The 25,768-nt window shown below is 43.6% G+C and overlaps 1 protein-coding gene across 2 annotated transcripts in view; it reads right to left on the reverse strand.

Annotated features, from left to right (window-relative positions):
- Positions 1-14,660: 14,660 nt before the first annotated feature.
- Positions 14,661-25,768, reverse strand: part of LOC141983015 (ubiquitin-conjugating enzyme E2 E2) — a 328,802-nt gene continuing 317,694 nt past the window's right edge. The window contains exon 5 of one of the 2 annotated variants that reach the window (XM_074945661.1): positions 14,661-16,759. In XM_074945661.1, the coding sequence (XP_074801762.1) occupies positions 16,662-16,759 (98 nt within the window). In that variant the 3' untranslated portion in view covers positions 14,661-16,661. The remainder of the gene's footprint in view (positions 16,760-25,768) is intronic. The other variant, XM_074945660.1, reaches the window with a different exon arrangement.

The raw sequence follows: 25,768 nt of genomic DNA on the forward strand, positions 1-25,768 counted from the left end.
AATGGAGCTGCAGAAAGAGATCTTAACATTCACCACGTCTCTTTTCATTGCAGTTCCTGACCTAATTACCCACGTAGATTTCACAGCACAAGTCAACATCTTTTTTGGTGAAGGTGAAGGGTTTGATCCAAAGCACACAAAGGCAGTGGAAAGACTCCCACTGATTTCAATGGGTTTTGTATCAGGCCTTAAGTGAAGCATTTGGAATACTGGTGTGTCCTTACTCTGTGCTTAATTCTATTTACTAGCTTGCAGAAGCCAGCAGGTTTTGGGGGAGGGGTCAGGTTAGATAGTCATGGTGGTCCCTTCTGGCCTTGGAATCTGAGTCTATGGTTCCCCTTGTTCATAGGCCCTGGGGAGAATGGGAAGCTCTGCATTACCCTCATCATGTGCATAACACTTGCATCAAGACAATGACTACAATCAAACAGCAAGCTTTAGAGCTTCAGCCAGTCGCCTGCAGAGGTCAGAAAGGAATTTTTTTCCCCAATGCACAATTGGCTGAATGTATTCTAGGTGTTTTTGTTGTTGTTGTTGTTTCTTCGCCTTTCTCTGCAGCATCAGAGATGGGCCACAGCTGGAGGAGAAACACTGAAAGGGGTGGACCAATGCTCTGAGGAGGTACAAGGAATCCTCTTTTTTAGGTGACTGGATAGTGGGTCTTGCCCACATGCTCAGGTTATCAAACTGATCACTAGATTTGGGGTCAGGAAGCAATTTTCCACCTGGTCAGATTGGCAAGGACCTTGGCAGTTTTTCACTTTCTTCTGCAGCACGGAGGGATGGATCGCCAGCTGGGATCACTTAATCAATTCCTGGCCATGTCAGGGGCCTCAGTCACTGGTGGCACCTCAAGGCTCGTGTTCTCTGCCTGTGGCACACAACAGTTTAGCCTCCTGAGGACTGAAATGCTTTAGTCTAGCTAAAGTCATTGGGCTCTGTATGGGGGTATTTGTGTGAAATTTAATATCTATGATAGACAGGAGGCCAGACTAGATGATCTAATGGCCCCCTTTGGCCTTAAAATGATGACATTTCTAGTCAAAATTATCTTGCTAGCTGTTGAGACCATTTCTATGGGTTTCACATTGTGACTATGTAAATTGTGAGCTATTGTCATCTGGATAGAGCCCCTCACTGAAGGAGAACAAGAGGCATCCTCCTCCCTCTGTTCTCCTCATGATGGGGAGAAAGCATCCAGCAGCATTTCATTCAGGTCTTGGGCATGTTCACTGATGGCACATCTGGTGGGTGAGTATAGCTGACATTTGGCAGAACATGTCTGCAATTAATTGCCTGCCAAAGCATTGACACAAAGGAAGCCCTTATGCCCAGTCATTTGCTTTGTGACAGTTCATTTACAGATCTATCCAGAGATCACTTCAGTCCACCCCAGACCACGAGAGAAGAGCAAACTCTGATGTCACGCTTCAGAGATTAAAGTGAATGTACACGTGTGAGGTACCAGTGTAGCAGCATGATGTGAAATACAGTGTTGCTGAGCATTGCTCAGCAACGCAGCACAGGAATGCCATCACACATCCGTGTCGGGGGGAAGACTGCCACCAGCATCTCAGACATATTTAGTGAGAGTCCGTACTTTTCTATACCAGGTGAGTGTGTGCAAAGCAATGAGCGGAGCAAGGCTACTGGTATAAGTGATAACCGCTGTGTGTCTTCATAAAGGGAAGACTTTCCTTCCACATCTGATCCGCAAGTGAATGACTTCCCTGTTCCCACCTCACTTTCTGACTAATGAAGTTGTGACGGGCTTCCCTTCAGGAGTGCAAAGCAATGGAAGGGGATCCCTCTTCCCAGCCACTGAGCAGGCTGCCTCCAGAGGTTTAATTTAAACACTTTAAAATTCATTCATCTCAGTAGTTGTAAAATGCAGAGAAAAATCAGCCTAATTCTCATGTTATTTAGGCCCTGCTTTAGGAAAGCATCCTTATACAGGGCAGCGCTCAGACACGTTTAAATCTGTACGTGAGCTCCATAAGCAAGTGCTTAAACGCTCTCCTGAATCAGGGCTTTACATGGGGGTCAGTCAGGCATTTCCTCACTGAAGTCAATGAGACTGGAGCATGTGTTTGAGTAGGTTGCTGAACCAGGACCTTATGGAGATTTTGTTATGGTTATTCTTACTAAAAGTCATGGACAGGTCACGGGCAATAAACAAAAATTCACAGAAGCCGTGACCTGTCTGTGACTTGTGCTGCTACAGCTCCATGGTTTCCCCCACCACCATGGTGGCTGGGAGCTGTGGGGTTCCCTCTCAGCCCACAGCGGCTGGGAGCTGCAGAGTGACCACATTTCCCAAAGAGAAAACGAGACACCCCAGCCACTTGCCCCAGGCGTCCCCCTCCCCCTCGTACGAGGCTGTTGCCTGTCGCTGGAACCCTGAGGAGGCCCCTTCAGGAATCTGTCACCTGTCCCTGGAATTTTGCAGGGGGCCTCCTGTCACTTGTCGCTGCTGTTGTCTGTCGCTGGAACCCTGCCAGGGCCCCACTGGCTGTCAGTTCCAGAGTCCTGCAGCCCCTGGGGCTGAAGCGGAGGATGTCATGGAGATCTCTGGAAGTCACAGATTCCAAGACTTCCATGGCTTCCCTGACATAAATGTAGCCTTACTTGTGAGTCATGTCCTATACCAGTTTTCTATACAAAGCTTCACGTTGTTGGGGCAGGTAACTACCTAAAATCTAACAATGAAAATACTTTCCTATGCCAAGTCCTATAAGAACACTAACTAATTTATCTCAGTGCTGGTGATTATGGGTGATACTACTACTAATACTCCTTGCCACAGATGAGGAAACCGAGGCAAACAGGCTAAGGCCCAGATTTTAAAGGCTTTTAAGCGTTGCTCCACTAAGCATTGCAGGGTCTACGTGATTAAGGAGCCCTAAGCTCATTTTCAAAAGTGACAGACACTTTGGCTTCTGAGTCCCATTGACTTTCAAAATAAATACATTAAGGAAAATATCATACAAGTAATTGCAACAAAACTACACACAATGACAAAATCGTGCAACTGGGAGTTCATACAGAGAGCACTGTGTGCAGTCCAGGCACTGCTGATTTACACCAACGTTTGGCACTATCTTGCTATGACAGGCAATGTTTGCAATTTGTTCATTTCGAATGAAGACTTACGCATATGTTATTTAGTGCTGTCTCTTTTGTGACTACTGACTGAGCCACCCCTAGCTATAAATAGAAAACGATGCCTCACATACATTACCATGTACTGTAACCTATGCTAAGACTGTATGGTAAAGGAGAGGAAATGAGCAAAGGAAGTGGTGTATCTTATGGGAACATATAAACCTAGCAGCGCCCTGCAAGTCAGTTTCACTAACAGCCAAGGAGAGATTCAGAGAGGTCTTTCGAGAACAAGCAGGAAAGGCGTACTGATTGCTACGAATGTAAATCAACAGGTGCATTGTGGGTCTCATAACACAGAAACAATGTTCAACTTGGGAAGAAAAAAGTGATGAAATTCCTGAGATGCTTAAAGTCAGAACACAGCAGGGGATGGGTGGAGACAGGGACGAGCACAGGCCAGAGGTATACAGCTGAGACCAGAGTGAGATGGAAAACCAGGGGAAATTTCTACAATGCTGAAACACAAGTCAGAACCAGGGACACAAGCAGAGGGAGAGAAGGAGTGCACACTGCGAAGAGGGCTGAACTGCTAGAAAATCCTGAAGAACCCTTCTTATATGTTTTTACATGTTGGGCTGTAAATTAAGTCCGATCACAGTGTCTATACGGTGAAAGCTTTTGATCAGCAATACACTTAAAGATGTATTCTGTGGAATGGTAGTAAACAGGATACATTTGATTTATACTAAAAGATAACCGCTGCTTATGAATGTTAAAGTAAACTGGAAGTCAGTGCTGCACAAACAAAATCAAGTCTTCTGAAGACCAGAGGGATGGTCTTGTGATAGATGTCCCGATTTTATAGGAACAGTCCCGATATTTGGGACTTTGTCTTATATAGGTCCCTATTACCTGCCATCCCGTCTTGATTTTTCACTCTTGCTGTCTGGTCACCCTATCTTGTGGTTAAGGCACTAGGCTTGTGAGAAGTGGGTTCAATTCTTGGCTCTGCCAATGCAACCTTAGGAACTGCCTGAGTTCAGTGTGCCTCACTTTGGCATCTGTAAAATGGGGCAATGATAATACTTCACTCCCTCCAAGAGATGTTGTGAGATTAATATAATTAGTTTGTGAGGTGCTCAGGTATCTTGGTGAATGAAGGCTACATAAGCAGACAGAGCATGTTACAGTTAGTATCATTGCTGCTCTGTATTACATAAAGTGCTGGCAGAACTGCAAACAGAAATCAGCCTGGATGAAGCAAAGTTTGACCCTCGCAGCAGCTGGCTGAGATCAAGTTGAGGCATTATTATCAGCTTTATAAATCATCCTCGCCCTCCCCACCCCTTCAAGGTCCAGTCCTCCTACTGCTGAAACCAATGGGAAAACTCCCTTTGACTTTAATAGGAGTAAGATTGGGTCCTCTACATTCGCATTTTGTCTGTGAAGATTTGATTGACTTCAGTAAAAGCTCATTGGCTTTGAAAACAGTGCATGTTTAAGCTAAGGGATAAAATCTAATCTATCTGAGAGACAGTGAGCATATCTGTATTTGGGGAGCGAAATAAATTCTTTGTAAGAGCTAGGGATGATTGCATAAAGTGGCAGAATCATGATGAATCACTTATACAGTACCCAGGCAAACACTAATGGGTAAAGAATGAAAAGGAATTGGTTATTCCAAAACAGACACACATCACATATCTGTCTCAGCCTATCCATATCCTTCACTCATGCCTGTGCTCTGTGTAATTTAATAAAGGCTTTAATTAATTGGTAAAAATACCTCAGATCTTTTTATTGGGGTCCTACAATAGCTTCTATGTAGATGTTTAATCTATGAAAAATAAGATTCTATTATCTATAAGAGATTACATACCAATCTATTCATTATCTAAAATAAACCTTTACAGTCAAAAAGAAGTATTGAGGCCCTGATTCAGCAAAGTATTTAAGCACACAAGACCTGACACTGAATCAGGTACTTTCTTTACTTTAAGAAAAGGAGTACTTGTGGCACCTTGCCACAAGTACTCCTTTTCTTTTTGCGAATACAGACTAACACGGCTGTTACTCTGAAACCTCTCTTTACTTTGCAAGTTTGAAAATTTAAAATATTTTAGTAGCTCAAAATAGAATCTGTGCACTGTACCTCAAGGAGGTACAGACACCTGCAAATATCCTGGCTATTCCTCAGATCCTGCAATTCACCCTCCACTGCTGAGTGCAGTGCCAACACTTGGGATTTTTATTGCAATATTTGATTTTTTCCTACAGTCCTTGCTGCAAAAATCACATGATTTGTGCACAAATCTCAGCTTTCCTTTAAAAAATATTTAAAAAAAAAAGTTTCTAGCCTTCTTGGGTGCAGAGAAAAGCCTGAAAACATGAAACAAATGCACCCTAAAGGCCCAAAAACCAGAAGGCAAATAGAAAGAATCCAACATTTATTATTAAAAAACAACTACCCCTCATGGGTTTAAAGACTTCATTCTCTATATAAGAATGAAGCTCAATCCCTAATGTGCTGGCAATCCCCATCTACTGTTAGAAGTTATCAGGCAGCCTTAGGGTACTTTGATTATTGCTAAGGGACTGGTCTGGTGCACAGAAGCACCAGATTACAGGGTGTGCAAAAGTCACCTTTGTATCCCCTCCTTCTACACTGAGTGCTCTAATCTGCGTCAGTTGCGGCTCTCTTTTCCCTAGTCACAGGGGCAACAGCAGCAGCTGGGAGGCTGGATGTGGGACAGGAACCGCTGCAGCAGCTCTGCACTGTTATGGAAGGGAAGAGTCTCCATGTAGCTCTCTCCATCTGGTTTAGGGCGGATTAAATCACTACATGTTCTAAGAGGGTTTAAGCAGGCTGATATGATTTTTGAACTTATTGCAATGCAGTTTGTGGGATTCTTGGCACACTCCTGTGGGCATTTGCACAGATTCTCATTAGTATCACCTTTGATATAAAAGGTTTGACATTTATTAATTAACAGAGCAGCACGTGACAGGGATGGGGATGGTGTGTGACCAGGAACAGTACCACAGTTTGTTTTTTTTTCCTGTGGAAACATGAAAGTCACTATGGGACTTGGTTTAATTTCTGTATGTCCTATAGCGATAAAGCAATATAGGTCCCATTCCTAAAATCCCAACTCAGTTTGTTCAAGTTTAATGCCTCTTTGTTCTCTGCCCCTAGGCCCACTGACTCAGTCACTCTTCTTTTTGTGGATGAACCTGCTTCTTTCCTTGACTGGAAGATAGGATCGCTCAAGAGGGTGACTAGAGACTGTGTTACAATAGAACTGCAGTTCTATTTTGCTGCTCCCAAAAAGACTCAGGTTTCCTTGTGGTTTGTTTCCCACTCTGCAATTTGTTGCTGCTTCACATCCAGTTCTGCCACCCAACTGCAAATAGGCTGAGCACACAAGGCTCTGTCTGTGCACTCTGCATGTAGGTGGTACATGTACATACCAGAGGAGAGTGACGCCAGGAGATGATGCCCCTTGTTTTCTTGTCCAGACTACAGGCACATACTCCAGATGTACTTGTACCACAGAGTACCAGTGTTTGTAGGACTGGAGACACAATTGCCAGAATATGAACAAAATAATGAACCACTCCTCTGAAAGCTTCCATTCCCTCTATTGTCACTGGTAGTCACAACATGCATCTCTGATGCAAAAATCTCTCCCTCAGCTCAGAATAAATTTCATGTCTACAGTCCCGGTTGGATGAATAAAGCTTTGCTCTCTACGGTACATTTCCAGTCATGAACATCCTTTAATGTGAACTAGTCCACTACATACAATCTAGGCAACAGCTTTGAAATACACTAGATACCGGAGGGTAAACATATAGTTCTACCTTGTGTTTTGGGCAAGTGAAGCAAGGTGGTACACTGAAGTGAGTGGCATTTCTCTGTCTGTCCTAGAAATTTTCTCGGCATCAATGGCCAGCACCCAATTGCTTTTGGTGAAAATTCACACCTGGAAGGGGAGAATTGGGAACACCTGGAGTTCCTTGTATCAGGTTAGCCATTAACACATTCCAGCATAACAATACTCCCACCCCAGTTATGCCCATCCTTTCACACAGTTTTAAAATGTTGCAATTTGGCAGACTTATTGCCCAGCCAAAAAGCCAAGTAGTAGGTATGGAGGGGGGAATGAGGGGGCACACTGAGCTTCTGGAATCGGGGGAGGATCGAGGACAATGGGGGACACGCAGGTCCCCGGCCATGGTGATTAAGGGGGGGGCACATAGAGCCCCTGGCAGGGAGGAAATTGGGGGGAATTACAGGAAGTCCCTGAAATGGAGGATGGCACACAAGGATCTTCTGTGAGGGTTAGAGGGATGCAAGGAGCCCCTCGGGTGTGTACTGCACCCGGCCTACAGATGCAACCAAGTGTGTGACTCATTTGGTTCCTGTTTTTATGCAGCTCTTCCATTGCCAAATAAGAAAATATACCCTCCCCCTACAGTGCACCATTTTAGGCAGTTATTGCACTTGGAGAGTGGGTCAAGTCACCTCTCCTTCAGTTTTGTGCCCTGGAACATTATGTATGGGAAACAAGTGCATAACCACCTACTGAACACTCACCTAAGTATGTCTCTAGGATACACTAGGTTAGCTGAGGCCAGGGCAAGCAAAACACGCTACGCATTCAAGTTCAGCAGCCGGGTCCAAACGAAGAAAGGCAAAACGGCTTCTTCCAGCCAACTTTCAATAAACAGAAAAGAAATCTTGGCATTAGGAATTTTTCAAAACCTTAAAAAGCTTGGCTACTCTCTGATGCTCCAGCCCTCTACCTTACTCTAGTTCCTCATTAATGACCCAATTATCTCACTCCAGCTGAATTCAGACACATTCCCTTCCTCCCTCCCCCCAACTCCGTGGCTGGGTTTGATGGCAATCATTGCTTGAGAGGAAGCAGCTGAAAAGCTGGCTGGGCTGCAGGAAAGAATTTTAACTCTCTTCCTGTCAACGATGAAGCGAGGTTTTCCTGCCCCCTGGCAGCGTGTAATTGCTCAAAGGAGCACTGTTTGCTGAAAAATAGTATGTGGTCCATCAACTCACTTCTTTACCTATGTTACTAGTGACACCTTAGATTATTACAGGTTTCAGAGCAGCAGCCGTGTTAGTCTGTATCTGCAAAAAGAAAAGGAGGACTTGTGGCACCTTAGAGACTAACAAATTTATTAGAGCATAAGCTTTCGTGAGCTACAGCTCACTTCATCGGATGCATTCAGTGGAAAATACAGTGGGGAGATTTATATACACAGAGAACATGAAACAATGGGTGTTACCATACAGACTGTAACCAGAGTGATCACTTAAGGTGAGCTACCCCCGCTCTCCTGCCGGTAATAGCTCACCTTAAGTGATCACTCTCTCGTTATAGTGTGTGTGGTAACACCCATTGTTTCACGTTCTCTGTGTATATAAATCTCCCCACTGTATTTTCCACTGAATGCATCCGATGAAGTGAGCTGTACCTCACGAAAGCTTATGCTCTAATAAATTGGTTAGTCTCTAAGGTGCCACAAGTCCTCCTTTTCTTTTTTCTTAGATTATTAGAAATTGAATTTACTTTTCACTGTGCTTTTTACATTTTGGATTTCTGTCAGCTTGGACAATGAAAATCAAGGCCTGTAAGGCAATCTCACTCTTGGATATAATCAGTTTTACATTCAGGGTCTCAATGCTGCACTGTTGGGTTGCAAATGTTGCAGGGGAATGTTTGTTTAAAAACAAATGCTTCTGTTAAAAAATGCACACTGATGACGGGCACTTTTATTAGGAGAGGTGCTTGAAAAATAAATGGAAATGAATATATGATGGGCAATCAGTTGTGTGGACAAAAGCGGCTTGGGCAAATATAGTCCCATTAGTGGGGCTACTCACAGTAATAAATTTGAGCACGTGCATAGTGTCTGCAAGGCCAGCCTGAATATCCTTTTTAACATTTTTTTTTTCCCTGCTGAAATTATTCATCTACTTTGACACAAGACACTGTTGAATCTGGAAAAAAGTCAAAGCCAAAAAACAGCCATGTAAGGACCTGATCCTGCAAAACACACACACATACTTAACTTTATGCACTGTATGTAGTTGTTTGTAAAGTTAACCACATGGGGAAGGGCTTTGCTGGCATGAGGTCTAAGAATTTAGGCTCACATCTTGCCATTGGATCTGCTTGGGTGGCCCCTTATGTCCACAAAGGGCCCTATTAATTTCAGACGGGATCTGCACAGAGGTAAGGGGCCACCTGCATAGATCCTCTTTCTACATTAGGGTCTTTCAAGGAAGCTGAGGAGAAAGTTAAATTGATTTTTGTTAGTGAAGCCTCTGCTTCACTGTACCAAAGGAGCTGAGTTAAAAACTGAGACTAATTCCGACAACTACTTCTATATTAGTCAGATGGAAGTAAACCTTGTTTTCCTCACATGATCATAATAAGCCTTCCCCTTTCTCCGTAGTAATTTAGAAATGCTGGGCAGTACTGCCAATCCATGATCACATGTATCTGTTTTCTTCCAAACCACCACAAATTCTTGGAGCAATTCTGGACTGTTTAAAATTAGCAGGTTTTTTGCATTCACAAACCTTTAAAATAAAATATAGATTCATTGTCCAGTTCAAAAAGATTTTAACAATGGGCTTAGGGAAGCCAGATAATGCAGGAGATTGGTAATGGCTTCTGGAATTTTTCTCTGGACTTCGCTTGTTTAGGTTAGGAGTCTAGGTCCATTACTCATTGGCCTGTTGTTACCATCTGAAGGCTGTTTTGTAGCCTATGCAAGATGAAGTTGTGCTAGGAGGTTTCAGTCCAGTTCCTATGGCCCTGATTGTATGAACACTTGGGTTATGTCTACATTAGGAGCACTTTACCAGTGTGGGAATACTGTTATACTATAAGAGCAAAGCACTCCTACTGTGGCTGCAGCATATATTAGTAAACCTGTGCTTTTGTCGTTACAGCTTATCTTCTCCTCTTCTTCCCCAGCACCAAGTGAAATAAACTATACTGGTAAAAGAGTAAATGCCAGTTTAACTGCATCTACATTAGGGGCTTTTGCCAGCCCAGGTCTATCAGTCAGGGATCACAGCTCTTCACGCCCCTGACTGACAGAGTGATGGTGGCAGAAGTCTGTGGTGTAGGTATTACACGTATATGCTTAATATTAAATTCAGCATACGCATAAACTTTTGGAGGATCAGGCCTTTAGTGGCAATCTCAGCAGAGAGGCTAAGCACTGAATGGGAATGAAGCAGCAATTGAACAAGCCTATAGGGCAGGGGTGGGCAAACTACGGCCTGCGGGCCGGATCTGGCCCATCAGGACTTTGGATCTGGCCCGTGGGATTGCCCCCCATGGTGCCGCAGGCCCCGCACCACTCTCAGAAGCAGCTGACACCATGTCCCTGGGGTCCCTGGGGGAGGGGGAGCAGAGGGCTCCATGCATTGCCCTTGCCTCCAGGCACTGCCCCCTGAAGCTCCCATTGGCCGGGAATGGGGAACCGTGGCCAATGGGAGCTTCGGGGGAGGTACCTGGAGGCGTGGCAAGAGCAATGCATGGAGCCCTCTGCCCCCCCTCCCTCAGGGGCCCCAGGGATGTGGATCTAGCTGCTTCCTGGAGCGGCGCAGCGTGGGGCCAGGGCAGACAGGCAGGCAGGGAGCCTGCCCTGGCCCTGGTGCACGCCGCTGTCACCCCGGAGCCCAAACCCTCCTGCACCCCTGCCCCCAACTCCCTGCCCTAAGCCCCGTGCCTGCACCTCGCACCCCTCCTGCATCCCAACCCCCTGCCCTGAGCCCCCTGCTGCACCCCAACTGCCTGCCCCGAGCCCCCTGCTGCAGCCCCGTGCACCCCAACTGCCTGCCCTGAGCCTCCTGCTGCATCCCGCACCCCTCCTGCACCCCAACCCCCTGCCCTGAGTCCTGCACCCCCGTGCACCCCAACCCCCTGCCGCACCCCAACCCCCTTCCCAGAACCCTCTTCCCTGAGCCCCCTCATACACCCTGCACCCCTCCTCTTCCCCAATCCCTTGCCCTGAGCCTGTACCTGCACACCACACCCCCTCCCACACCCCGCACTCCCTCCCGCACCCCAACCCCCTGCCCTGCATACAATTTCCCCACCCAGATGTGGCCCTCGGCCCAATAAGTTTGCCCACCCCTGCTATAGGGAGTCCTCCAAGCCTATGAGGCTGAGACTCATTGGTGGAACAACAAAAGATTTCTAAACTCTGCGCTATTCATTTAGCCCCTTCCATTAGAACTTACTTCACTTTAATATATTATACTTTTCCACCAGTGTCTAGATAAAAGCCTGCAATTTCTCCTTCTCTGGGTGGTGCCCAGAATTCCACGCCCACTCTCACATTCACCCTGTGGGCTAGAATAAGGTGGAACCATTACAAAGGCAACAGCTAAAAGCTGGAAGTTGAGTACTCAGTGAAAGTGGTGGCTCTTACCCAAACCTGGCTCTTGGATAGAGGATGGTGCTGAGGCATGGACCCTTTTTGAAGGGCTGGTGCTGCTTCCTGTGGGGCAGGAGATGAGGGATCATTTGTGGGAGGAGGCACTTGAAGGGCAGGAGTTCGGCACTGAAGAGCTCAAGAAGGTGCCATTACATATTTTACTAACGTGCTGTGTAGTGCTGCCCGGGAGTTGGCTCCCTAGCGGACAGCCCTTTATTTTTGTTTCAGCTTGTTTATGATTGTAAGGTGACTTTTGCTATTTATTTAATCAATTTAGGTGAATTTAATGTACTTATATTGGGATTCACAAATGTTAAAATTTCTACTGATGCTTTTGCTGTTTCCAGTCTCTCTCCACTAGTTTCCATCCTTTTTTAAAATTAGTAAATGCTTCATCGTCAACTACTATTGGACCTTTACTGCCTACTTTTTTCTGTATTGTTTGAAATTACTGCATCATATGAGGGCCACATTTCTAAGGCTCCTCTAAAACAAATGCCAGAGAATTCTGAATTACTCTTGTCCACTTTTTATTGACAGGAGTAATTTTAACAACCTCTGCAGACTACTGACATATCGTATAAAAATGTCTCAGAGGAGGCCAATTACAGATTTAACCCCGATCCTGCAATGAAATGTGTGTAGGCAGACCCTTGCGCTCATACCCAGCTCAAGCAACTTCCGTGAGGTTTTACGTGGGGATAAGCATCTGTCTTCATGCAACTCATTGCAGGCTGAGGACCATGTTGCAGGGTTTTCTTTGCACCCATTAATATCATTCTGCTAAATAACAGCCTTTGTTAAAAGTTATTTAACTTTGGAACTGCTACAGTCTAGAGAGCAAGTACATATTTAGACAATTTTAGGCAGTGTCATGGTGGTTTTGAATGACATACTGGGGAAGGGAGATATATTTCATTAAAAATATTAATGGAAGCCAAAATTATCCTTTAAAATACGATCAGCATGGGTCTGATTTAATACCACAAAAGATCCTGCAAGTCCTTTGAAGACAAAACAATATGTCTGGGGCAGTGCACATGTTGCCTATGCTCACTCTCTGCTTTACAGTCATTTTACACTCATTTGCCAGGCTCCTGAAAAGAGAAACTGTCTGTGCTTTTTCTATGTTTTTAATGGTATATCTGTCATGAGGACGACACCTCTGGAACTGCTACCGTGTGGAGTGAAGGTTCCCAAGCTGTGCTCTATGGGCCACTCAAGCTCCACAGTGCACTTGGCTGGGGAGATATAGAGAACTGGCTGGTCCCATGGTGGCAGCTCTCCTCCTTGTTTACATTGAGGAGAAACAGACCAGATGGAATGAGGAAGTGAAATGAAGAGCTAAAGTAGACAGTGTGACTAATTTATTTCAAAAAGAACAAAGTATTTGTCACACCAAAAACAGCAAAAGATACATAAATATTTTCCTAATATTGCTTTTCAATGTCAGTAATTACCACAGTTGTCATGGGGATGTTATGCAACTCCCAAGAGGAATGGGGGAGGTGGTCTGCAAAGCAATCTTTCTATTCAGATGCGGTACACATTGGAGTTAAGAGCTGAAGAACCAGCAGCAAAATGCCACTTGGTTGCAAGATTTCATAAATCCTGGCAAAATGTACCTGGTTTTAAGTTACACTATGAATTTGAAATACACCAAAGATGCCAATAGGTTTTCTGAGATCTAGCTAAAGTGGGGGAGGTTTCTGGCTACACTTAAAAATCAAAATCAGATTAGTTCTTCCTGGTTTGGTATTTTGCTTTTGCTTGGCTGGGGTCCTCCCCTCACCATGCTCCTTTCTTCTGGGATGAGGGAGGATGGTACTCTTCTACTCTGCCCACCTCTGTTGTCTTCAGGTGGTGGCTGGTTAGATGTCAGAGATTTCTTGATCCTATAGTGCACTCTCTAGCATCTGAAATCCAGAGAGCAATCAAGCAGCAGTAACAGAAGGGCAAGGAGGATTCCTTTTCAGGTCCTACTGCTGCAGAGTGGCAGGATTAGACAGACTGCCAGTTTCTCAGAAGATACATTTTGAGGGATTAGAGCAAGGGAGAAGGTACCTATCAACTGGACACCCCAATAAACAGAGATGAGAAGGAAAGAAGGTCACGTGGCTTTCCCCAGAGAAAGATAAGGGCTTGGACTGTAGGGAAAATGATTATTGCAGTAGCATGTAGGAGCCCCAGTAACCATGCTGGGCACTGTACAAATATAGAGAATCCTTTCCCCAAGGAGCTTATAATCTACCTATAAAACAAGAGAAAACAGATAGGAACATCAGACACACACAAGGTAACAAAAACTGTTCTGCATGAAAAATGGTGCTATAAGGCTGGCACCACTATTATTTAGGCATCATATCAGAGGAGAGTTTTATGGAGACACCTGAAAGGAGAACAACAAGGTGGCCTTGAATATGTTTATGGGGAGCTCCTCCCATGCTCGAGAGGTAGCAGAGGAAAAAATAGTGAGTTTTGTTGACTCTGTAACAAAACTAACTTTGCTAGGTTCACATGGCTTCATACAAAACCTTCAGTTTGATTTTTTTGGGAGGTATGGATGAACCTGAACTACAAGCAAAATTTTGGAGAGATGAAGACACGTGCTGAAACTCTTGCAAATTCTAACCAGTAGATTTTCACTCTGCCCCAATAAAGAGAACGCAGGATGCATAGATGACTGGAGACATTGCACGAGTGGATTAATATCCTTAGTGCAAGGTGCTACCTCCATAATTATTTCCTCTTAGTCATTTTTCTCCTGGGGCTTGACCGCAACCTTGTATTCTCCTGTCATCAGAATTCCAATGACATTAAAACGAAGACATAGCTGTTATATCCAGGACTTTACATTGACCTGCAATATTAGCAGCAGGTGAGGAGTGGCTAATGTAATTTTTTTTGTTTGTGAACTTTTTTCAGTTAACTTAAAAGAAAAAAAGAGTTGTGGAGAAAACAACCACAGATAATAAATATTTTCTAGACTAGCAAATCCAGCTAAGTAACAGACTACTCCAGTAGACCAGTCTACTTCTCTTAAAATTAGGAAGCTTTTGCCTAATGTTATTCAAAACCACACTCATATTTATTTAAACAGATAAAATGCCAAACACACACAGTGGTGAATCTACAATGTTTCAAGGTCTCAGACATATATTACAAAATAGAACAGATTGAGATTATTTATTTAGACCTACCAGTAGCCAAATTATCATAAAGGTATAAGTATATAAATATTTCCATGGCTCTGACAGATTAGATTTCTTTGACATGGTACAGTACATCTTGATTATGCTTTGTAGTTCTCTAATAGATTTAAACTGTAAATGGATTTAGGGCATTTTTTTTAAAACATTAACAAAAGGTGGATGAATGTACAATAAATATTAAAGCAGGAAAGAAAACAATGCAGGCTTTTTAATTTAAAAAAGTGACATTCCAATTTAAAAATCTGATAATATACTTTCCACTACACACAAATACTTGTTAATATATAGTTTCATACTATTTATTAAACATATAATAGGTAGGTCATTTGATACAACCCACTTTCCTCCCCCCCATCAACTGACCCCCATTCTGGTAATATTGCTATGAGCTCTGAGACTACCAGACTCTCAGATAATATTAGTGTCTCATAAATGTAGATACTGAGCTCCAAAGACTTTAACAGTTGTTTCAGGGGAGAGAGAAAGCATGCTGCATGCAGCATCTGTAATGTTTAATTAAGGAGACAGGGATTTTCCAGGATGCCTTTGTAACAAAGAGCGTTTAGAACCAGCATCAGGGTATATATTTTCCAAATCACAACACCCACACATTTCCTTAGCTGAGTAGAAGTTTCCCTTCTATGGCTGCATACCTAAAATTAGCCTGAAGGTCAAATCTGAATAGAAATACCCTTGCCATGGGACGTGCTGGGAATGATTGGTGCAGTGGGCTCAATTTTGCCATTGAAAACCTTGATTTAATTTTTTTAAAATAACAGTTGCTTTTATAATTACAAGAGCCTGGGGAAAGGAAAAATTAGCCCTGATGAACAAAATCATCAGCCCACTATATCTACTTTCATTGTGGGGCTATTTTTGTAACCAGCTGTTTTAACTATTACAAACAAGATGGATGTAGAAAAGAAGATATATAGGAGGTTTCAGGGTAGCGGGGCACCAGTAAGTAACAGGGTAACTTTTTAAAATATATTTTTAAAAAAAGCTTATATTAAAGCTAGAGTTTATTGAGAAATTCTACATGTTAAGAAACTTATTGTCAAGGAGAAATTACAAGTTCAGGACTAAATATAATGGCTTAACTTGCAATGGTATTATGCAAGTTTAATTGCATGCAGAGCTATACCATTTACACTCTACAAAAAGCAAAAGCACTGTCTTACAAAAAGTGCATTTATCAGCCACAGTGTTTTATTGAGTGCTTTAATAATACAAGTGTACATCAACTGATCCACAGTCAAAAGTGGCAGGTCCCTAAGAAATTTACAAGCACTGTTTTTTTTTTAAAGTAAATCAAAATACATATTATTTTGTTCAACCCAATAGCCTTTTGTGTGGGAAACAGAAGGCTAGTGATAAACACAGTCTTAGTAATGCACAGTGATTCTTGATTTTAAGCTTTTATACAAAACTTGTTCCCAGTAGCATGCACCCACCATTAAAGACTTCAGTACAAAAAAATAACCCTAAACACTACATTTAAGTAGAAACGAGATATAATTCTGAATTTGTTTGTTTTCCCAAAGACCACATGAAAGGAAAAAACCACACATCAATACAAAGCTTTGGGACAAAGCTCTATACTATTACAGATCCAACATTCTTTGCACGGATAACCAATATTCTCTGTCTACATTTGAGGGAAGCAACTTTCAAGTTAACAGAATGAAAAACCAAAACCAACAAACAAAGAACCAAATACAAATAAAAACAGAAAGGAAGGACAACCTTTTGTCACAAAATTGTTCAAAATTTAATAAAAAATAAGAACAAAGGGAAGGGAAGGGCTATTGATGCACTTAGTGAATGTGCTTGCACAGGTCCAGCATGTTCTATAGTAGATTCCTATGTAGCATATCTCTTGGTCCACTGTCTGGCCATTCTGTCATGCTCTGCTCTGTTAGTCATATACTGAGTGGCAATACTTCCAACCAGGGGGTCAGCTGAAAAAAAAACAAAACCATGAAATACTTGTCAGCCTTTGAAGGACTGTCTGCTACAGCTGGAGTCCAGTGAAATGTTGTTAAAACCAGCTCAATTAAGCTCTGATAGGCTTAATCTGAAGAACAAGGTGCTTTTATGTACGCCTTTCCATTTTAAAAGCAGATCTGCATATAGGGAGAAATAATCAAGAGGATGTGGGGTGTTTTTTAGCGGTGTGACTAAAATAAATTGCCAGGGGACACGTGACTAAAACAAGGCCAATTTTTTAAAAGTATACTTCATAGCTCTTAAAATAAATGTTTCATTATTATTTCAAGACAGGTACATAGAATATTTCACAATTCAGATAATTCACATGACAAGAAGTTTATTTATGACCTCCAGCTCCTGCACATCTCTTCCCTTCCCCCCATCCATGCTGCAAATACCAAACAATTATGGTGAGCACCAATCCCATTATCACGTGGAACGAAGTGTATGGAAGAGTGTATGGATTTATTTTACCTTTAATAGCATAAAACTAAGTTTAAGAATTAGAGCAATACACAGTTTCCATGGGAATTAGATAAACCCCCCAAGAGTCTTGGTATTGCTGGTTGGTTTATGTGGGCTTTTTGCACATCCAGGAACTCATCATGTGGCGAAAATAATGCATGATCTGGTCTTCCTATGGTACTTTCAAAAAGAAATACCCAAGAAGACCAGATCTCACATAATACTGACTCCATAAATGGCTCTTTGAAGCATTAAACAAACCAACCAGCCAACCAACCTCTGGGAGCGCAAACGGAAATCCCACAACCAAGTCCATACATACTTCTCTAGGAACGACTGTACTTAACCAACATTTCTCCCTTTCAGGCAATAATATTTTGTCATTTTAAAACAGGTACAAATCTACTGACAGATTTTTTCTTTTCTGGGCTCGTACTTGTTCTTCCTGTTTCTGGTGGAGCAGTGAGTCTCTTTATTACACCTTCACACCTTACAGGCCCTACAGCACGGATACTATATTTCAGGCCCAGAAACAACACATATGACTCCTATTACAACCAGTTAATACTACTTTTTAATTGGTTAGAGATGATGCTGATTGGCAACGTGAGTCACATTGTTAGAGATCTGAGTAAAGTGCTTCCATAGAACTTCTAACCTCCATCACTCTGAGGACCAAAAGCCAGGTCTTTTGCATGGCAGAAGAATTCTAATTAGAGTTCAAGGTCAGAATAAGTTATTAGCCAGATACGGTTAGATTGGGTTATTTCCAGTGTTTGTAAATCACCTAATGAAAAATATCTGTTGCACTGTGGTTAGCATTCTGAGGACTGGAGTCTTTGTTCCTAGATTCACTCTCTCCAAGCTAACAAAGAGAGACAACACTGTGAATGCTGCATGATCAGTCCCTTGGGTTCCACTCCTGCAAATACACACATGCTTAACTTTAATACCTAGAGTATTTCCATTGTGGAGCAAACGAGGGTAGAAAAGTTAAACGTGTGCATTAGTATTTGCGGGATCAGGGGCTAAAACAGAAAACACATGATTTCACATGATAATGGCCTCTCTACTTGATCCAGGAGTGGCACTGGTCAGTTCCAACCGTTCTTGCTAAAGATGAGTCACCATAACTTAAGGCCTGAGGGGGCCTTTCTGAAGACTCCAGAAGGGGAAAAAAACCCGCAAAAAACAAACAAACAAACAAAAAACGCATTATGGTAACAAGAAGGAAATTAAAACAAAAATAGCAACTGCATTAAAAACTACAACTTTGTAGACCCATCAACCCTGCTCCCATTGAAGTCTACAGCAACATCCTATTGATTTCAGTGGTGTGAGATCACACCCTTCATGTACATAATGAAACAACTTTGCAATGCTATGAAGTATGAATTGAATTAACTGCGCTTGGTATATGAAGTGTCTTCTTCAAATAAAGTAGACCTGTATTTTAATCATACCCCAAATCAGTTATGAAATGAATGAATACCAACAAATACAGAAAGAAAAGGAGTACTTGTGGCACCTTAGAGACTAACCAATTTATTTGAGCATGAGCTTTCGTGAGCTACAGCTCACTTCATCGGATGCATTAGAGACTAACCAATTTATTTGAGCATAAGCTTTCGTGAACTACAGCTCACTTCATCGGATGCATACTGTATGCATCCGATGAAGTGAGCTGTAGCTCACGAAAGCTTATGCTCAAATAAATTGGTTAGTCTCTAAGGTGCCACAAGTACTCCTTTTCTTTTTGCGAATACAGACTAACAAGGCTGTTACTCTGAAACAAATACAGACATACTGTAAAATGAAATACAAATAACTATGTTAAAATAAATTGAGGATGGCACACATGCCAATAGTAGCAAGAAAATATGAGTTGAGTGTCTTAACTCTCACTGTTGTATTACATATTTATCCTTCACTGGGCCTGTCCTATCATCAGAAGTTATAACATTACTGTGAGAGGGTAGGCTGCCATGGAGGGCAGTAGAACCTAGTGGTTAGCCCATCCCATCACCTGGCCTCAGCGGTTAAGGGTTTGGAAGGGTCCTGATACAGAGACGTAAGGGTCCTGGTAACAGATGGTGATTCTTGCAGGGAGGGCCAGGCAAGGCTCCCCTCTCATCCCATCAACTGTGAAGGAGGTGTGAGAAGGGGACCAGTATAAATGCGGCATCCTCCCTCACACCAGACAGGCACTGACAGGCGAAGGCTAGTCTACTGAACTCCCCAGATTGGAAGACTAATTGGAGAGAGAGTGTTCAGGTGAAGGGAGCTGGCAAAAAGCCTTGCAGCTGGGAAAGAGGCCTGACACACAAACTCCAGCTCCAAAAAGAGGGTGGAGGGAGCGCCTGCCTGAGGGAGGGAAGATGACTAACCTAAGGCAAAGAGGTCTGAGACACAACCCCAATCCCAGAGAGAGAGCTGAGGGAGGAACCAGGAAATACTGGTTACTCTAAGGCAAGGGGCTTAGGATACAACCTCAGTCCCAGGAAAAGGGATGAGAGAGAACTCCTGTTTAAAGGAGACAGATGCTGATTGTTTTAAGGATAGAGGTAGAGAAAGCTTATAGCAGTACAATCCAGCTGCTGTGGGGAAGAGCTGAGACTGGCTCTTAGGAAATGCTTCTGTAGCTGGTCTCAGGAGAAGCTGTGAGGAACCACAAAGTCAAGATGGAGGCAACAGAGTCTGCAGATCTTGTGAAGATGCTGATGAGTGAGGTAAAGATACGAGCAGCCCAGGGAAAATGGTGGCGGGATTGGAGGAATGGCTCTTAGGTGCCTAAACAAAGTCCATGGGCTAAAAACGAGAGGAGAGGGTGGGCCTGGGTTTCCCTACTGCTCCCCCAGACTAAGAGGGGAAGCCTGAGTGTTGAGAATAAAGGAATCCCAGAGTGGCAAGTGCCAGATGGAAATGGGCTTGAAGGTCTTTATATTGTGTTCCCTTTTTAACCTCCAAAAAGGGGAATGCATTAAGCAGTGACCTAGCTGGGGAGGTAGACTACATACATTGACAGTCTGTTGTGGCACCAGAACAAATAAAGAGGTACTAGACTGACAGAACCCCTGCAACTCCACCCCTAGACACTAGAGGAGCCACTCTAGGAGAAGCATGACTACAGCTACACATACAGAGTTGGTGAAATTCTGCAAAGACTTACTCCCTGTGTAAAGGAGGCACTGCTGTACTGCCTGAATTGAAAACATTGTTGTATGCAGTGTAGTTGTAACTGTGTCAGTCCCAGGATATTAGAGAGACCAGGTGGGTGAGGTGATATCGTCTATTGACCCGATTTCTGCTGGTGAGAGATGAGCTTTCGAGCCACACAGAGCTCCTCTTCTTCTTTCCCAGACCTGAAGGGGAGCCCCGTGTGGCTTGAAAGCTTGTCTCTCTCACCAACAGAAGTTGGGCCACTAGAAGATATTACTTCTCCCACCTTGTTTCTTGAAAACATTGTGGCAGCTTTAATGCTCAGTCCTGCAAGGTGGTGATTCCTCTGTCTCTAATCCAGCAAAGCACTTAGACATGGGAGTAGTCCCACTCATTTCCCTCAGAGAACTTCATTGTCTTAAACTGCAGTTATTTTATCATCACTATTTTTAAAAGTTTAAATTCGTGTTTGTGTCTGTGATGACACCGTGTTAGTGATCTACTTCTGCCCTACAAATTGGTAAGGATTACATGATATATTGCCACATACCCTGTATTGTTTCCTTGTAGTCTCCTGTCTATATCCATCTCTTGCCTCTTGTCTTATACCTAGATTGTAAGGTCTTTTGGGTAGGAACTTTGCTTTGTGTCTGTACAGCACCTAGCACAACATGGTCCTGATACATGACCAGGACTTCTAGGGGCTATGGTAATACAGACTAATATAATGTGTCCAAGAGCTCTGTAGCGGGGTGGTCACCGCTCCTGCCCTGAAGGGCTTAAAATCAGCCCTGGGAGAGGGCTGAGGCTGCGAGAGGGCTGCCGCTTGGGAATGCAGCAAGCCTCAACTGATGGGGAAGGCAGCCACAGCTAGGGCCACACCCCAATCAGGTTGTAGCTGGCCCTATAAAAGGCCAGTGAGACAGGTGCTTAAGACTCTCTCTCTAGCTTTTGAGAGGGAAGGATCTGGCTGCCTGGGAGTTGAGCAGGGACCTGAGGTAGGGCAGCGCTGGGGGAAAGGCAAGAGGGGCTGGGGATCTCCAGCCTGACAACCCCCCAGGCTGCAGGGCCTTGTGCGGGGCCTAAACCAGGTGCTGGGGCTGCAAAGGGGCAGCCCGGGACTAGTCAGAGTCCTGCCCCCCTTGCCAATGATGAGAGGCCATTACAGGCTGCAGTCAGCCCCAGTGACTGGGGCTAAATGATGACTGGCAGTAGGCACTGAAGCAAGGTGGGATTAGGGGGTTCCCTGGGGAGGGGATACCCAGAGACTGAGGGGACACTGCTGAGGCAGAACCCCCAGACAAAGCGGCACCGGGGTCCAGAAGGGACACAGGGGCGGTGATGACACCGGCCTCCAGAGGGCTCTCTGGAGCTGGAAAACTAGCTAATTCTCAGCCAGCCAGCAGGAGGCGTTGTGGCGGTGAGTCTCACAATGTTACAAGCTCCCAGAGAACATAGCTACTGTGTCCCCCTCCACCTCCTTCCTTTTCCCCTTGGGGACTAATCCAGAGCCCATGGAAGTTAATGGAAAGACTTCTATTTACTTCAATTTAGATCTGGTCCCTAGAGAGGGTAGCAGCGCTAGCTTTATGGGGCTCTTTTGCTTCCTGAGTGCAAGGACTTGATTGGTGCCTGGCCCTGAGCAGCAGGTGCAAGAATAGGAGTAGAGAGGCAGTGGATGCAGCACTAGATTGAGGCTCATAAGATTTGGATTTTATTCCTGACTGCTATTGGTCTGCTGTGACCTAGGGTAAGTCACTTCACCCACCTGTGCTACTGCGCTTCTGCCCCCGACTTTTGTCTGCGTTTTTAATTGAGATTGTAAACTGTTTGGGGCAGACCCAGGATGGTCTCTTACTATGTTTGTACAGTGCCTAGCACAATGGGACCCTAGTCTTGACTGGGATGTCTAGGTAATACACTAATACAAATAGGGGGGGAAAATATTCCCTCTCCCTTCCTTGAACATCTCAGCAAATGCTGAGCACAATCTGGTTCTAAAATGGCATTATTCAGGCAAATTAAAGGATTAAAATATTTATCCCATGCTCCACAAAGGCCACACTTTCTTTTCACATCACTGTAAAAGAGATTCTTGTTTTCCGTATGTAAATGTCTGCATTTATTTCCAACAGTAGAAATTTGTTTATAAGAAACTTTGTTTAGTAGTGGTGTAATTCATTAGTTACACCACAGTTCATTTTAGAAATCAAGTGGGAGTGTGTCCAAACAATGAAAAATAGTGGATCAAAATGTAAAAGTAATGCACAGTTTTGGCATGATCAGGAGAACTTATGAAATACATTAAAAGGACAAACAGAATAAATAACAAAATTAAACTACACTTCAAACACTAGAGAAGCTGATGAAAAATCAGAATAAATAATAATTTACCAAAAAAAATACAAAAAAAAAAAAACCCCACATAAAAGGCCAAGCCAAAATACAGGCCTTAAAAATAAACACATACAAATTATGAAGTGCAGCTTTGCTACAGTTAAGGTACAGAACAGCTTAATGTTTATAATTAAGAAGGGGCCTGATCCTGCAAACACATACACAGGTGGCCCTATCTCAAGGGACTACCAATGAGAACATGGTGACTCCTGTGCATAAGTATTTGCAGTATTGGGCCCTTACTGTTTGTGAAAGTAAGTGTTGGTTTAAGACAGCATGTACAGTTACCCCAGATAGCACAGCTAATGCATAGTAATCCTGACCTGTAACATCCCTGCCATGGCACTAATGAGACTCTTGAGCAGAGATTACCAACTGAGCTAAATTATGCAGTGGGTTTGTGATGAACATAAATATTTATTGCAGTGAAACCATATTATGCCTAACTCAGGATTTCACCAGCACAGTAGATGTTGGCGACTAGGACACATTATGAGTTTATAGAAGAAGCTGGTGCAACTCCAGCAACTTCAGACTTTGGCCCCAGCAACCTGATAATTTATTATTGCATGAAGTCCACAACTCACAGATTTAAAAATCAATTGCCTGGTGTACTTAGCATGCTGAAGTAAACCTTATTGTACAATATCAGGACTGAAGTGGTTCCAAGTGAAAAGAGACCAGCAGATAAAGCATTATGTTCTATGGTACCAGACGGATTCCATGCAATAGTATTATCTTATGGTAAAAATAAACAGACCAATAGATCCTGCTGTTGCAAAACCAGTGGACAACAGCAGTCTTCTGCACCTCAGATAAGGCTGTGATCATGTAACACAATTTGCAATATACTGTTTTGGACTGTGGATACACAATATGCAAGATTTTGTAAAGGTTAAAGAAAACAATGTAACTGCAGCTGAATTAGTACAAGAGTGACTCAAAACCATGGTCGCAACAGGGTGGGGGCAGGGCAGTAGGCTCCCCCCTTGGCTATAGACCCTACCTAGTCGGGGAGGTCTGAGCCAATTCTGGTCTCTCTGGTGTGGGAGGAGAGGTCCTGGCCAGTCTCTATCTTACCTGCCTCCCTGCTTCCCAGAAATCTCAGGCTGCCGTCTCTGAAACCTGCCTCCTCTACCTCTTTCGCTTCCAGGCCTGTGCTACTTGGCAGTTAATCTGGGCGCCCTCCATCCCCCTCAGGAAAATTTTTGATTCTGCCCACGCTCAAAACATATGGCAAAGGATAAAATTTCATGATGTAGTTCATGATGGACAGTGGCAACCAATGGAACCAACGTTTGAAGGAGTCTCTTGGTTCATTAGCAATAGACCTGTGGCTGACAGCTTTCTAAATGTGGGAAGAATTATGTAATTCTCATGTTGTACTGGAATTCATTTCACTGCACTTTAGTTTTAACTGCTGTGCATAGCTTAAAATGGCTTGATGGGCTGATCTACAATGACTTGCCATGTTCTTTTGCAGCGCACTTAACATGATTTCATAAGGACAAAAATGTTCCTCATTTCTGTAGTGAGGCCAATCAAATTTACAGTCCAATTCTAGTCTGAGTCCCTTTTCAAGGGAGTTTGTGTACTGAGGACTTGGATGAATCCAGGTTTGGTCATTACAAAATTTCAGCTTTGTTTAATAATAGTTATAATGCTTTATCATTCACAAGACAAACTATAATTCTTCCTTAAAACTACATTTCCCCCAAATAAATGAAATTTATTACTATGCTATATTTTAATCTTATTGTATTTTTGCAGCTAATTTCAAGCCAGCAAATAACAATTTCTGGGAGTCAGGCTGCCTCGCTTCACACAAAACAGCCTAGAGGGGGAGGAGGGGTCCACCTTAAACTTCTAGCCACATTCCACACAAAAGTGCTGGGAGAGAGAGAATGACACTGTAGCCTGGTGGTTAGGGCACCCACGAGGGAGACCCAAGGTCCAGTCCCCCTGCTCCAATGACTCTTTGAAGGTGTTGCCTTCTGGATAAATAATTAATAGGACAGACTGGGGGTAACCCACAGTGGAATCTCACAGAGCTCAGTGGCAGGAGCACACTGCTGAGAAGTGGGAGACCACTGTTCAAATCCTTTTTCCCCCTCTAGGCAGAGGTGGGAACTGAACCTGTGTTTCCCAGATGAGTGTGCTAACTACTGGGCTAAAAACAGGTACCTTCGTCGGGCTAGATTGTGAATGGGACCCAATCCGGTAGATGGCCTCCGAGTATGCCTACTGGATCAGGCCTGCATATGCGTGACGTAGAGAAGCACCTATCTTCCTCTGGGGCTTAGAGTGAGGCAGTAGTGCATGTACCCAGGGTCAGAAACGTAGGTGCCTAAGTAACTTTTACAGCAAAAATGTAGGCTGTCAGTAAGTTCCGGCACCCAAATGGCAGCCAAGGGGGGATTCTGCAGAACACAGTGGAGCCTAAAACTGGGACTTAGGTGCCTAAGTACCTTTGCAGATCTTGGCCTTTGGGACTTTCTGCACTATACATGCCTTTGGACAACTTAACACTCTGGGAACAAGGGGTTAAGAGACGAAAAATGAATTGTTCTCTGATGGGAAATATCTTGCCTCAAGGTTTCCAGTGTGCACCACATCACCTGTTATAAACTTAAACTTCTAGAACCACAAGTCAAAGCTACCAGGTGTCTTGGAATGGACAGAGAGGTGTATTTGAAGTACATCACAGTATCCATCCTTAAACAGACAGTAGCAGCATTTCCCAACCTTTGTGGGCAGACTGGACAGTCGATATGGATCTCTCCTCCTACTATTATTAATTATGGACACGTGAACAATTCCTTGGAGGTGGCACACTTAGCTATAGCACTAACGTTTTACCTTTGGAAATCTGTGCTACCATTATAGGGCGCAAGTGAAAATGAGTAATGTAGCACTAAACTCCATTTTTGCTACAATAAGATTAGCCACACTGGTGG

This window comes from Natator depressus, chromosome 2, assembly GCF_965152275.1.
Source record: "Natator depressus isolate rNatDep1 chromosome 2, rNatDep2.hap1, whole genome shotgun sequence".
NCBI classification, from domain to species: Eukaryota; Metazoa; Chordata; order Testudines; family Cheloniidae; genus Natator; species Natator depressus.